Raw genomic sequence first — 12,972 nt, forward strand, 5'->3', positions numbered from 1 at the left:
ATGACAACAGCTCTGTATACGCTGATCTTTGTGTGTTTCTTCAGATGGTTGTTTTTCCAGACTCTTTTGTGCAGTCTTCCAAAGGCACTATTTGCCTTGGCGAGTCTGTTGTCTATCTCGTTGTCGATCCTTGCATCAGATGAAATGGTGCAGCCGAGGTAGGTAAACTGGTTGACCATTTTGAGTTCTGTGTGCCCAATGGAGATGTGGGGGGGCTGGTAGTCATGGTGGGGAGCTGGCTGATGGATGACCTCAGTTTTCTTCAGGCTGACTTCCAGGCCAAACATTTTGGCAGTTTCCGCAAAACAGGACAATGCTACTCGATCTACTCAAAGGAAAAATAGATGACATTTGGTTATTAGTTATAATTTTAGCATGTGGCTTATGATAAAGGGTTTTTAAGCAATTTATGAATTTTCTACCTATTCCTAATTTTTACAATGTTTTATATAAGAAAGACCATTCCAGTCAGTCGAATGCCTTTTCTACATCTAAATAAATAGTTTTTGAAGGATGTCTTCCTTTAACAAATCCCACCTGGTCAATTCAACTTAGAGAAGTGCAAAGTGCTGCATTTGGACAGGACTTACTCTGTTAATGCCAATAGCCATAAGAGTTTATGGAGCATAGTTACTTATGGTGCAGATACATAGCATTAAAAAGATGGCAATGCAGATAAACAGAGTAGTGGAATGTTTTTGATGCTTACCTTCATTGGTCGGGACATTGAATACAAGTGTTGGGGACATAATGTTGAAGTTATACAAAATGTTGATAAGGCCATACTTGGAACATTGTGGCCTTTTTTGCTCACCAACCTATAGGAAGAATATCACAAATTTGGGGGGAGAGGGGAGGAGGAACACAGGCTAACAAGTAAGCAATAATGGGTGGATACAGTTGGGAGGGTGGAAGAGATAGAAATAAAAGTCAAAGGGATAGATGGTAGAAGGGTTGCTTTCTGCTCGGAGCAGGAAAGGAAGTGGATGGGGAGCTGGATAAAAAGAGAGAGGGTAGGGAAAGAGAGAAAGACTGGGGGAGGGGGGGTTAACAGAATTTGGAGGTTTATGATGATGCTTTCTGGTTGGAGAGTGCTGAGATGGAATGCAAGGTTTAGTTTTTTTCCAATTTGTGGGTGGTCTCAATTTGACAGTGCATGAAGCCATGGGCAGAAATGTTATTGTGACAAAGGTGTGTAGAATTAAAATTGTTGGCTGCAGTTGTAGTAAACAGAGCCAAAGTGTTCAATGAAACAGCCTCCCCAATGTAGAGGAGGCTGCATTGGGAGCACCAGATGCAGTAAATGACCTCCACAGATTTGTGCCAAATGTTTCATTTGGAAAAAACTGTCTGGCCTCTGAATAAGGAGGGAGAAACTGCAAGTACAAATGTAGAATAGGGGTAGGTAGCAAAAGGATGATTTGTGGGAAGGAATGATTAGACAAAAGAGTCGCAGAGGGAGTAATCCCTACTGAATATGGAAAGGGGAGGGGAGTGGTGGGATCATGTTGTAGGTGGGGGAAATTCTGGAGAATAATATGTTGGATGGAGAGGCAGGTGAAGTGGTAGGTAAGGATGATGGGAACCCTGTCCTTACTGCATCTGGGCTGGTGGGGGGAGGGAGCAGGGCAGGAGGAGTAGAGGGAAAGCCACTTTTTCTGAACAAGGAAGACATCTCAGATATTTTGGAATGGAAGGCCCATCCTGGCAGTAGATGTGGTGGAGACAGAGGAATTGAGAAATAGAAAATTCCTTCTATAAGACAGGATGGGAAAAGGAATAATCAAGGTAACTATGGGAGTTAGTAGATTTATAGAAGATAGCTGCAAATAGTTTGTCTCCCAAGATGGAGTCAGATCAAGAAAGGGGAGAGAGTTGCCAAATATGGACCAAGATTATCACCTTTGGGAACGCTGCTGCCACTGGTCTCTACAGATACCAGCGCCATTGCAGTGTCCATGGCCGAGCACACAATGCAGGAAGTGAAGTGATGCAAAGCTGTGTCCTGCAGCAGGGCAAGGCTTGGGGGTCGACAGCTTGGTTCCCTGTCCCACCCTCGGCTCCCATCTTCCCAGTCGCTGGTGCGGTAGGAAGAGTGGCTACTGAGAATAGAGCCTGGGGTATGGAGCAGTTTAACCTCTGAGCTGTCTTTCAATCCATTGGGGCCAAGGCTTGCCCGTGGCCACTGACAGAACTTTCACTGCTGCTGCCTGCTCCAGCTCTGACCTGACATGCCTGGATGAAGTCCTCATTGGGGACCCCCTCCAGCCTCTCCTCCTTGTCTCCATCATCTTGGTTTCCCCCTGCCAGAGTGCCTGCCTTGGACTGACAAACCGCATCTGGGGCAGGCCATGCCTCATTGGAGCTCTCCTGGCCCAGCCCCGGCTTCCCAACCTCAGCAACGACTCTGTAGTGAACCCTCAGCTTTGCCTGACTCTCCTACCGCACACCCCACATTTGCAGAGCTCTCCTGTGGTGTGACCTGGCCCGAGTGAGGACAACTGGATTCTGGCTTATGCTGCTCACTCTGCTGTAGGGGCTGTACCTCCAGTGTCCAATCCTTCTTTCTTCTCCTTGTCATGCAGATGGGCTGTGACTATCCTGGAACAACATGATCTGGTTGCAGACATTCGGTCTGTCCTGGGGCAGCTTCAGGAAAGATGGCATCTCCAGCTATCGTATTTCTGCATGCCTCACATTATGTCAAGGAGTTGCATTTGGCTCATGAACCTCAGTTTGGCCACTCCTGGCATAGAGCATACAGCACAGTAACAGGCTCTTCCGGCACGCAAGCCTGTAATGCCAGAATTACACCCAATTAACCTGCAATCCCTGTAGGTTTTATAAGGGTGGGAGGAAACTGGAGCATCCGGAGGAAACTCACGCAAACATGGGGAAAATGTACAAACTCCTTACAGTCAGTGCCGGAATCGAACCCGAATCACTGGCACTGTAATAACATGGCACTAATTGCTACAGTAATCGTGTCACCTACTTCTTACCTGTTAACCTGTGCTACTCCCCTTCCCCTTCCACCTTCCTCTCCTCCCCCCTCCTCCCACATTCAGGCATGTACCTGTTTTTCCAGATGAAGGGCATGCCCGAATCGTTGATTGCCTTTTATTTCTTGTGTATCCTGCATACCTGCTGAGTTTTTCCAGCACTTTTGTGTATTGCACTAAACCCCAGATTTTCATAAAGTTTGGAAAGGTAAAGAAGAGTTTTACAAATTTATTACCAGGATTAAGGAATTTGAGTTATCATGAAAGACTGGGAGAAAAAAAAACTAAGCCAATAAGCGTAGGAGGTTGAGAAAGCATCTTGATGTCGATAAAATCATGAGGTGCATAGGTAAATTGAATAGTGATAGTCTGTTTCTGAAAATAAAACAACCTAAAACAGGAGAGCATGATTTTAAGGTGAAGGGGGAGATTTAGAAGGGACTTGAAGAGACATTTCTTCACTCAGAATGAACTGCCAGGCAAAGTAGTAAAGGCATGTATGTTAGATTCCTTTGAGAAACTTTGATAATTACAGGGATTGGAGAAATATGGTCCTAATGAGGGCAGACAGGTGAAGCTAAAGCAGGAGGGCATGTGGTTCAGAATGGACAAGCTGGCCCTGCTTCCATGCTGTATAACTGTGATGCAAACAGGGTACAGGGATATTGATAAGTAGGTGATTGGGCAAAAAGTTGGCAAATGGAGTATAGTGTGAGAAAATGTGAAGTTGTTTGTTTTGGAGCACAGAACAAAAGAACAGTATTTAAGTGGAAGTAAATTACAGATAACTGCAGCACCTAGAAATCCTTGTGCATAAAACACAGTGCTAGCACGCAGTAGAGCAGATAATAGGCAATGCAAATGGAATGCAGTCCTCTTCATCAAGGGGATTAGAGTATAAAAGATAGGGGAATCATACTGCAACAGTACAAGGTAGTAGTAAGACTGCATCTGGAATACAATAAACAATGTGGTCTCCCTATTTCAGGAAATGTATACTTATTTCATTGGAGGGAGGTTCACCAGGATGATCCGGGGTACTCAGGGATTATACTTGAAGAAAGCTTAAATAGGTTGGGACTTCAATTTAGGACCTCGAAGAATGATAGGTGATTTTATTCAAATGTATAAGATTCTTAAGTGACCAGACAGGATAGATGCTGGGAGAGTCGAGAACTAAACGGCTGGGATCAGTTGAAGACTACCATACTGCAATCCACTGAAGAGGTACTGGGCTTCTCCTCCAGGAAAAACAAGGACTGGTTTGACGAAAACAGCTAGGAAATCCAGGAGCTGCTGGCAAAGAAGCGAGCTGCCCACCAGGCTCACCTTACAAAGCCGTCCTGTCCAGAGAAGAAACAAGCCTTCCGTCGCGCATGCAGCCATCTTCAGCGCAAACTCCGGGAGATCCAAAATGAGTGGTGGACTAGCCTCGCCAAACGAACCCAGCTCAGCGCGGACATTGGCGACTTCAGGGGTTTCTACGAGGCTCTAAAGGCTGTGTACGGCCCCTCACCCCAAGTCCAAAGCCCGCTGCGCAGCTCAGACGGCAAAGTCCTCCTCAGCGACAAGATCTCCATCCTCAACCGATGGTAAGAACACTTCCAATCTCTTTTCAGTGCCAACCGCTCAGTCCAAGATTCCGCCCTGCTCCAGCTCCCTCAACAGCCCCTAAGGCTAGAGCTGGATGAGGTTCCCACCCTGGATGAGACATATAAGGCAATCGAACAACTGAAAAGTGGCAAAGCAGCAGGTATGGATAGAATCCCCCCAGAAGTCTGGAAGGCTGGCGGCAAAACTCTGCATGCCAAACTGCATGAGTTTTTCAAGCTTTGTTGGGACCAAGGTAAACTGCCTCAGGATCTTCGTGATGCCACCATCATCACCCTGTACAAAAACAAAGGCGAGAAATCAGACTGCTCAAACTACAGGGGAATCACGTTGCTCTCCATTGCAGGCAAAATCTTCGCTAGGATTCTACTAAATAGAATAATACCTAGTGTCGCCGAGAATATTCTCCCAGAATCACAGTGCGGCTTTCGCGCAAACAGAGGAACCACTGACATGGTCTTTGCCCTCAGACAGCTCCAAGAAAAGTGCAGAGAACAAAACAAAGGACTCTACATCACCTTTGTTGACCTCACCAAAGCCTTCGACACCGTGAGCAGGAAAGGGCTTTGGCAAATACTAGAGCGCATCGGATGTCCCCCAAAGTTCCTCAACATGATTATCCAACTGCACGAAAACCAACAAGGTCGGGTCAGATACAACAATGAGCTCTCTGAACCCTTCTCCATTAACAATGGCGTGAAGCAAGGCTGTGTTCTCGCACCAACCCTCTTTTCAATCTTCTTCAGCATGATGCTGAACCAAGCCATGAAAGACCCCAACAATGAAGACGCTGTTTACATCCGGTACCGCACGGATGGCAGTCTCTTCAATCTGAGGCGCCTGCAAGCTCACACCAAGACACAAGAGAAACTTGTCCGTGAACTACTCTTTGCAGATGATGCCGCTTTAGTTGCCCATACAGAGCCAGCTCTTCAGCGCTTGACGTCCTGCTTTGCGGAAACTGCCAAAATGTTTGGCCTGGAAGTCAGCCTGAAGAAAACTGAGGTCCTCCATCAGCCAGCTCCCCACCATGACTACCAGCCCCCCCACATCTCCATCGGGCACACAAAACTCAAAACGGTCAACCAGTTTACCTATCTCGGCTGCACCATTTCATCAGATGCAAGGATCGACAATGAGATAGACAACAGACTCGCCAAGGCAAATAGCGCCTTTGGAAGACTACACAAAAGAGTCTGGAAAAACAACCAACTGAAAAACCTCACAAAGAGAAGCGTATACAGAGCCGTTGTCATACCCACACTCCTGTTCGGCTCCGAATCATGGGTCCTCTACCGGCACCACCTACGGCTCCTAGAACGCTTCCACCAGCGTTGTCTCCGCTCCATCCTCAACATCCATTGGAGCGCTTACACCCCTAACGTCGAAGTACTCGAGATGGCAGAGGTCGACAGCATCGAGTCCACGCTGCTGAAGATCCAGCTGCGCTGGATGGGTCACGTTTCCAGAATGGAGGACCATCGCCTTCCCAAGATCGTGTTATATGGCGAGCTCTCCACTGGCCACCGTGACAGAGGTGCACCAAAGAAAAGGTACAAGGACTGCCTAAAGAAATCTCTTGGTGCCTGCCACATTGACCACCGCCAGTGGGCTGATAACGCCTCAAACCGTGCATCTTGGCGCCTCACAGTTTGGCGGGCAGCAACCTCCTTTGAAGAAGACCGCAGAGCCCACCTCACTGACAAAAGGCAAAGGAGGAAAAACCCAACACCCAACCCCAACCAACCAATTTTCCCTTGCAACCGCTGCAATCGTGTCTGCCTGTCCCGCATCGGACTTGTCAGCCACAAACGAGCCTGCAGCTGACGTGGACTTTTTACCCCCTCCATAAATCTTCGTCCGCGAAGCCAAGCCAAAGAGATGATAGGGTGGCAAATTGGATTTGTAAATTTGCAGATGATACAAAGGTTGGCAGTGTTGTAGACATTGAGGAAGATTATCAAAGCTTACAGGGTGATATAGAACAGTTAGAAGAGTGGGCTGGAAGAAGGCAGATGGAGTTTAATACTGATAAATGTGAGATGCTACATTTTGGTAGGACTAATCAAAATAGTCATACATGTTAAATCTTAGACATTTGAGGAGTGCAGTGGAACAAAATTATGGTACATAATTTCCTGAAAGTTGAATCGCATGTAGATAGAGTGGTGAAGGAGGCATTTGGTATGTTAGCTTTCATAAATCAGAGTATTAAATACAAGAGTTGGGATGTTATGTTGAAGTTGTATAAGGCATTGGTGAGGCCAAATTTGAAATACTGTATGCAGTTTTGGTCGCCAAATTACTGGAAGGATATAAACTGAATAGAGGGAGAGCAGAGGAGATTTATGAGAATGTTGCCGGGGTTTCAGGGAATGAGTTACAGGGAAAGGTTGAGAAGGCTGGGACTTTATTCCCTGGAGCATAGACGATTGAGGGGTGATTTGCTAGAGGTATTCAGAATTATAAGGGGGACAGATAGAGTCAATGTGGATAGACTTTTTTCCACTGAGAGTGGGGGAGATTCAAACAAGAGGGCATGGATTGAGAGTAAAAGGGGAAAAGTTTATGGAAAACATGAGGGGGAATTTCTTCATGCAGAGGGTGGTGGGGGTGTGGAATGAACTTCCAGCAGAGGTGGTAGAAGCGAAATGGATGTTAATATTTAAGGAAAAGTTGGATAGGTTTATGGACGGGAGAGATATGGAGGGTTATGGGCGGAATGCAGGCCAATGGGACTAAGTGGGAGAAATTGTTTGGTGTGGACTAGAAGGGCCAAACTGACCTGTTTCTGTGCTGTAAATGGTTAAATGGTTTTCATCAAAGAATTGAACGCTCAATGATCTACCCCTATTTCTAGATTTTTGTTGACTCATAGTCTTTCTTTTCTGCTCTGAAAACTATTTTAAATTTGAAAGTGTCAGGGCCATGGTTTCAGTTAAAGATTATTAATTTTTACATGGAACCAGATTGTAGGTGAATTTTTTGTATACTATTTCAAATAAAAGTTGCTTCCATGAAAGGTCTCGTGGTATATTAGGTATATTTTTGTTTTAAATACACACCTTCCTGTAGTTGCCAGGCTAACTTCAAGTTTAGCTTCTTAACGTGTAAATCTTTTAACTGTGCAAATGTTAGGTTTTTCACAGACATATTTTCAGCACTCAACTCTAAATCGAAATTAATTGCACAATCAGCTGAGTACAATTTTTTCCAAACATTTTCTCCAAGGAGAAATTAAGGATTTATAGGGAGACGGGAGCTTGATTAATTTTATTGAAAGTTTTTTCTCTATTTGGGATTAAACATACATTACAAAAGTGAGCTGCAAATGCCATTACTATATATGATTTTATGTATATTATTGTTTCTTGTTTATTATTTGATTTTTTTTAAAAAGTATTAAACCTGTGTAACTCTTGTTACAGATCCCTTGTTTGTAACCATGACAAAAACACATGTAATTGTGGCCTCCAAAGAAGTATTCTATACCTGGCAATATCGTGTCGCCAAAAAGCTCACAGCAATGGAAATCAATCAGGTGGCACCAACAAGGAAGGAGGGTCGAGAAAGGTTAGTGTGACCAGTTGCTTGAGGTTTCACAAGTTTTGACTTTCCAAGGATAGTTTCAATACAATGTAAATGTGACTAAGAATAATGGCAACAGTCAAGTTCTCTTTTCTAGAGTATTGAGCAATAATCCCACTGAAAAATGTGCCTTTGGTGACAGGGAGTGGGGGAGGTGGGATATAAAGACAAGATTGGGTATGTTTGTGCTCTGAGATTGGGATTCCTGAATGGACTATGGAATTGAACCACAAATTCCTTTTAAATGTGATTCATACCTTTGGGTGCCAAGTTGGCAGGTGGAGACCTGTTGGGCAGGATGCTGGATTCACAACATTAAATCACTGGAAAATGAATGGGTACATTGAGGGATTGTTGAGATATAAAGGAGTTATGTCTCATTGTAGGACAAAGATTAGACAATATTTGAGAGATAGTGAACTGAATAAGTGGTTATGGGTTGCTCTGTTTGTATGATGGGGTGTAAGTAATAGTTGTGGAGCAGGAACAGAAGGTACTTGGTGTTCAGGTTGGGAATGGTTAAGTATACTAGATCCTATTTCCCTACAGCTCTGTTATTTTCATTCATTCTGCCATGAACATGCTACCCATGCTCAAAAATAAAATAAATGCTAAAATGCCTTAATTTTAAGCATCCTTTTATTGTATTTAAATGATCAGGTTATTTCCCACAAGTGTACAGGCCGCTCACACCTTCTTTGTTCAAAGTGCATATTCAAGGTACATTCTCGTGTTATTCCAGATATTTTTTTAAATTTAACTCTGACTCCAGATTCCCCATTTTTGGGAACTTTGGTTCAGGCCATTATTCCTGTGATTTTCAGTTTTATCTTTTTTTTCTCTCCTCTCTTCCTGTGAAATATTCTGTGAAAATGTTCATTTTTGTATTTGGAGATCAAGCCTTTTTCAGATAATGTGTAATAAAATGCTTTGAGAGTGATTGTTTTGGGCAGGACAAAGTCGACTGTTGTTTGACAGTAATTTATTATGGCAGATATTTAATCTTATGTAATCATCTTTTAAGATGGAAAAAAAGTCTTTGGTTATAAATTGCTTTGATACTAGCATCTTTGAAATAGTATTTCTCCAAAACTCATTCATATGTCAGTTTTGAATTTTGCAACTTAATTATTTTCTAACAGAAAATTATTTGTCCCTTCTGCTGATAGAATTTATCACATTGATGATGAGACATCAATAACAGGAGATGGAAATCTAGATTTCAGTAGGGTCTTTTCGGTAAGTGTTCCTTTTAAATTTGATGTAGCAGTCGTGCATCTTTTTTGGGTTATTATTTTTGGTCTAGATGAAGTAGAAAGGGAAAGGCAATTCAAGAAAAATGTAACAAAGGGATTGACACATTCCACACGATAATGTTGAGCTGTATTGAATGCCTTAATATTAACCCCTCTAGAACAGATAGGAGAAACTCAGCCTGTGGGATGGGGGAAATAAATTAAACAGAAAAAAAATAGTGAAATGTGTCCTTAATCCATGTTTACAAACACTTAGGAATTTTTTTTTCTGATTTATTGTAAGGCATGATGTTGTCTCAACTTACAAAAGTAGGCCATCTTGTTTGTCAAATTTATTCAACTCTATGCGGAGATTGATTTTAAATTTAGATCAAATGATGTAGAGGCAAGAGCCTCAAGGTCATGTAAGTTATTGCTTTTAATCACACACCTTTGTTAGATCGTGAAAGCTTTCCTCCTGTTTTTGGGGAAGTCCTTTTTTACCCCCGACTGGTTGTAGCCATTTGTTGCTGCTGTGATCAGTGACCTCTCAGGCTACCCAGACCCACCACCGTGACCTTGCTTTATTTCTATTTTCTTCATTTCTATCACTGCTGTCTTGCATCATTGATTTCCCATTCAAAGAAAATCCCTCATCTCTTTCTTTGTATTGTCAGACTGGATACCCAGCAAACATGATTTTTCCCTCCAATTGCTGTGGACCAAAGGACCCTCATCACTTAAGGCATGATCTCTTCTTGCTGTTGCCTTCAGGCAGAAGGCACAAGATGCCTGAAGTGCAGCATTTCTAGATTGAAATAGCTATCAGGCTTTTGAACCTCTCCAAACTATCCCAACCATCAACTACTGCAGGACCACCAAAGATCTGTCTGCATTTCTTTTTCCACCTACTGCAAATGTGATTATTTATTTATTTATCATTTTGGATATATTATCTCTTCAGGGCCTTGGCACCTTATTTTAATTTAGTTTATACTATTGTTGCAGTGTATCTTGCACATTTGTTTGGATGCAGCAATTAAGTATTTTAGTTCATCTGTACCTTGTGCTTGTGTATCTGACAATAAGCTATCATACTTATATTCAGTTCCATTGATTTGAATAAATTGAATTTCAAAGTAGAGTAGGGCTGTTAACATTTAACAAGCTATAAAACACAAAATCTGCAGACACTGTGATTGAAGTAAAAACACAATGTTGGAGAAGCTCACCATGTCAGACAGTGTACTACATAACCAATGTTTCAGGCTTGAGCCCATCATCAAGGTATGAGCGAAATGTAGGCAGATCAATACTAGAGGGAAGGAGGTATTTTACGTATGCAAAGGGGTTAGAAGCTGGGGAAGGACACCAAGAGCTATTAGGACAGAAGCTGTGAGAGGTGGAGAGATACGTAGAGAAAGGGACTACCAGGAAGTGGAGTGGAAGTGAGAAAAAAAATTAGGAGACAATAGAAAGCAAGAGTAGGTAAAGAAGCAATAAAAATAGTGAAATCAAATGGGGATATGGGTACACCAAATGCAGTAGATTTATTTATGCAACCTTTTAAATGCACCCCCCCCAAAAAAAAAACTACCCATGGATCTGTTTGACCTGCTGTTCCTCCAGCAATTATTTGCCTGCTCCAGATTGCAACATCTGTATCTTTTGTGTTTCTCCAGTGGATTATGATATCTAATTTGAGACATTGCTGAGTTACAGAGTGACTTGATTTTGAAGTTTAAGCATTACAGGCAACTTCCCCACCCCACCAGCTGTATGGATATTGGAAATGTTCTTTTACAGAATTCACAAATCAATAGCCAAAATTGAGATGTGAACTGAAATTTACTCTCATGGAATTTGTTGGGGGGGAGGGGCGGGAAGTAAATATTTAAAAAATAAAGTTCTTTTTTTTCAACTCTCGTTTCTTGGTGCATATGCAAATAAGAGTGGCTTTGCATTAAAGAAATCGCAAAACTGACCATTTTTCAGGAATGCAATTTCTCTCCACTCCTAATTACGCAGTGGTCACTTTTATTACCCATCTGAATATTAAATAACCATATAACATGGAAATGTGGAAGACCCAATATTGACACAATATACATTCATTTTTGTGCTTTTTTTTCATTGGGAAGATGCCATAAAAGCTTTACTTTTGTATTGTTTTTCCCTCAGGCAACAAAGGATCCGATCTGCTGCATCACTGCATCTGATAAGACATTGATCCTGGTGATTACATTTGTTTATATAGCTTAGAAATATCTGTTTGATTAATATATTGCTACATGTTGTTAGGGTCTCATTTCTATTCTTTTCATTAATAATTTTTCATAAGTTTTACTGGTTAAGCTATACAAATTTTATAACAGTGCCTTTTTTAAGATGGGATGGGTGATTAATAGTTAATCAGCATATCAAAGGGCCATTTAGAAAATGATCCTATATTTCTGGTTAGGGGTATGCTTGGAGGGAACTTGCATCGGTGGCAAAAATGCTCACTGGCCACACAGAGAATAAAGAATATTTTGTAAATTATAGTATCCTATGCTGCTCGCAGGATGTTTTTCAATTATCACAACACTTGTTCTTTGGCTCCTTGTTCTACTCAAATTGCATCACATGCAAACTGTCTTAATATCCTGAATATAGGTCAGCAGATTCTTCTATTTGTTCATATAAATCAGTGTTTTGCTAGCACTGAACTAGCATGCCAAGAGGTCTAGTTGAATTTTATTGGTATTTCACGGAGATATTTCAAAGTGGCCCCTGATGATAATAATAATAAGCAGATGAAGAATTTTTCTAGCATCTTTGGTTGATCTACTCTGCAGTCCCTACCATAAAATATCTAATTTTGATAAAATAGATGTTAATTATCTGCAAAATTCCCATAAACGGAAGCAAATACCACACATCCAAACCCCATTTACAAAACCTATCAAAGAACCTAGCGATCTGTTTATCCCTAGTGGATGATTTCCCATTATCATTTTGGACCTTTAACCTCTTCATATTACTGCTTGTAAGATCATTCATATATTCTGTAGGAGTCGATGTGAAATTTCTGTCGTGTTTTGTCATCTGTTGTAAATACAGAAAAGAGAGAGCATCGTTTTAAAATGTCATTTTTGGAACTGTAAAGCATTCAGAATTCTCCGAATAAAAATGCCTTTGTGAAATAGAGCTCCCAGCATTTCTGAATTGTGCAGGACTTCCCATCTCTAAATGGAAATGAGCTTTTGCTGTAGAATTTGGTATAGATGCCAATTTTCCCATGGGGGGGTGACAGGTATCATCTGATAAAGAACTGCTCACAAACTTTGAATTTGATGTTAGTAATCTCAGTGTGAAGCAAGTTGACCAAAATAAATTGCTAATAGCATAATATTACTTTACTGGAAATTTGTAAGCAATTCATCAACTTAAATTCATCGGAATAACTTAACAGCTGTGGAATTATTCTTAAGCATCACAGAGTGTAGGACAGTCGAGCTCAGTTTGGGCCTTTTGGCCTATTATGTTGTGCCAAC

The 12,972-nt window shown here is 41.9% G+C and overlaps 1 protein-coding gene across 6 annotated transcripts in view; it reads left to right on the forward strand.

Annotated features, from left to right (window-relative positions):
* wdr35 (WD repeat domain 35) overlaps window positions 1–12,972 on the forward strand; it is a 93,849-nt gene that overhangs the window by 45,298 nt on the left and 35,579 nt on the right. For all 6 annotated transcript variants that reach the window (XM_069886463.1, XM_069886461.1, XM_069886462.1 and 3 more), the window contains 3 exons: window positions 8,042–8,186; window positions 9,371–9,440; window positions 11,618–11,671. In XM_069886463.1, coding sequence (XP_069742564.1) covers window positions 8,042–8,186; window positions 9,371–9,440; window positions 11,618–11,671 — 269 coding nt within the window. The remainder of the gene's footprint in view (window positions 1–8,041; window positions 8,187–9,370; window positions 9,441–11,617; window positions 11,672–12,972) is intronic.

The sequence above is a fragment of the Narcine bancroftii genome, chromosome 6, assembly GCF_036971445.1.
Source record: "Narcine bancroftii isolate sNarBan1 chromosome 6, sNarBan1.hap1, whole genome shotgun sequence".
In the NCBI taxonomy this organism is placed as follows: domain Eukaryota; kingdom Metazoa; phylum Chordata; class Chondrichthyes; order Torpediniformes; family Narcinidae; genus Narcine; species Narcine bancroftii.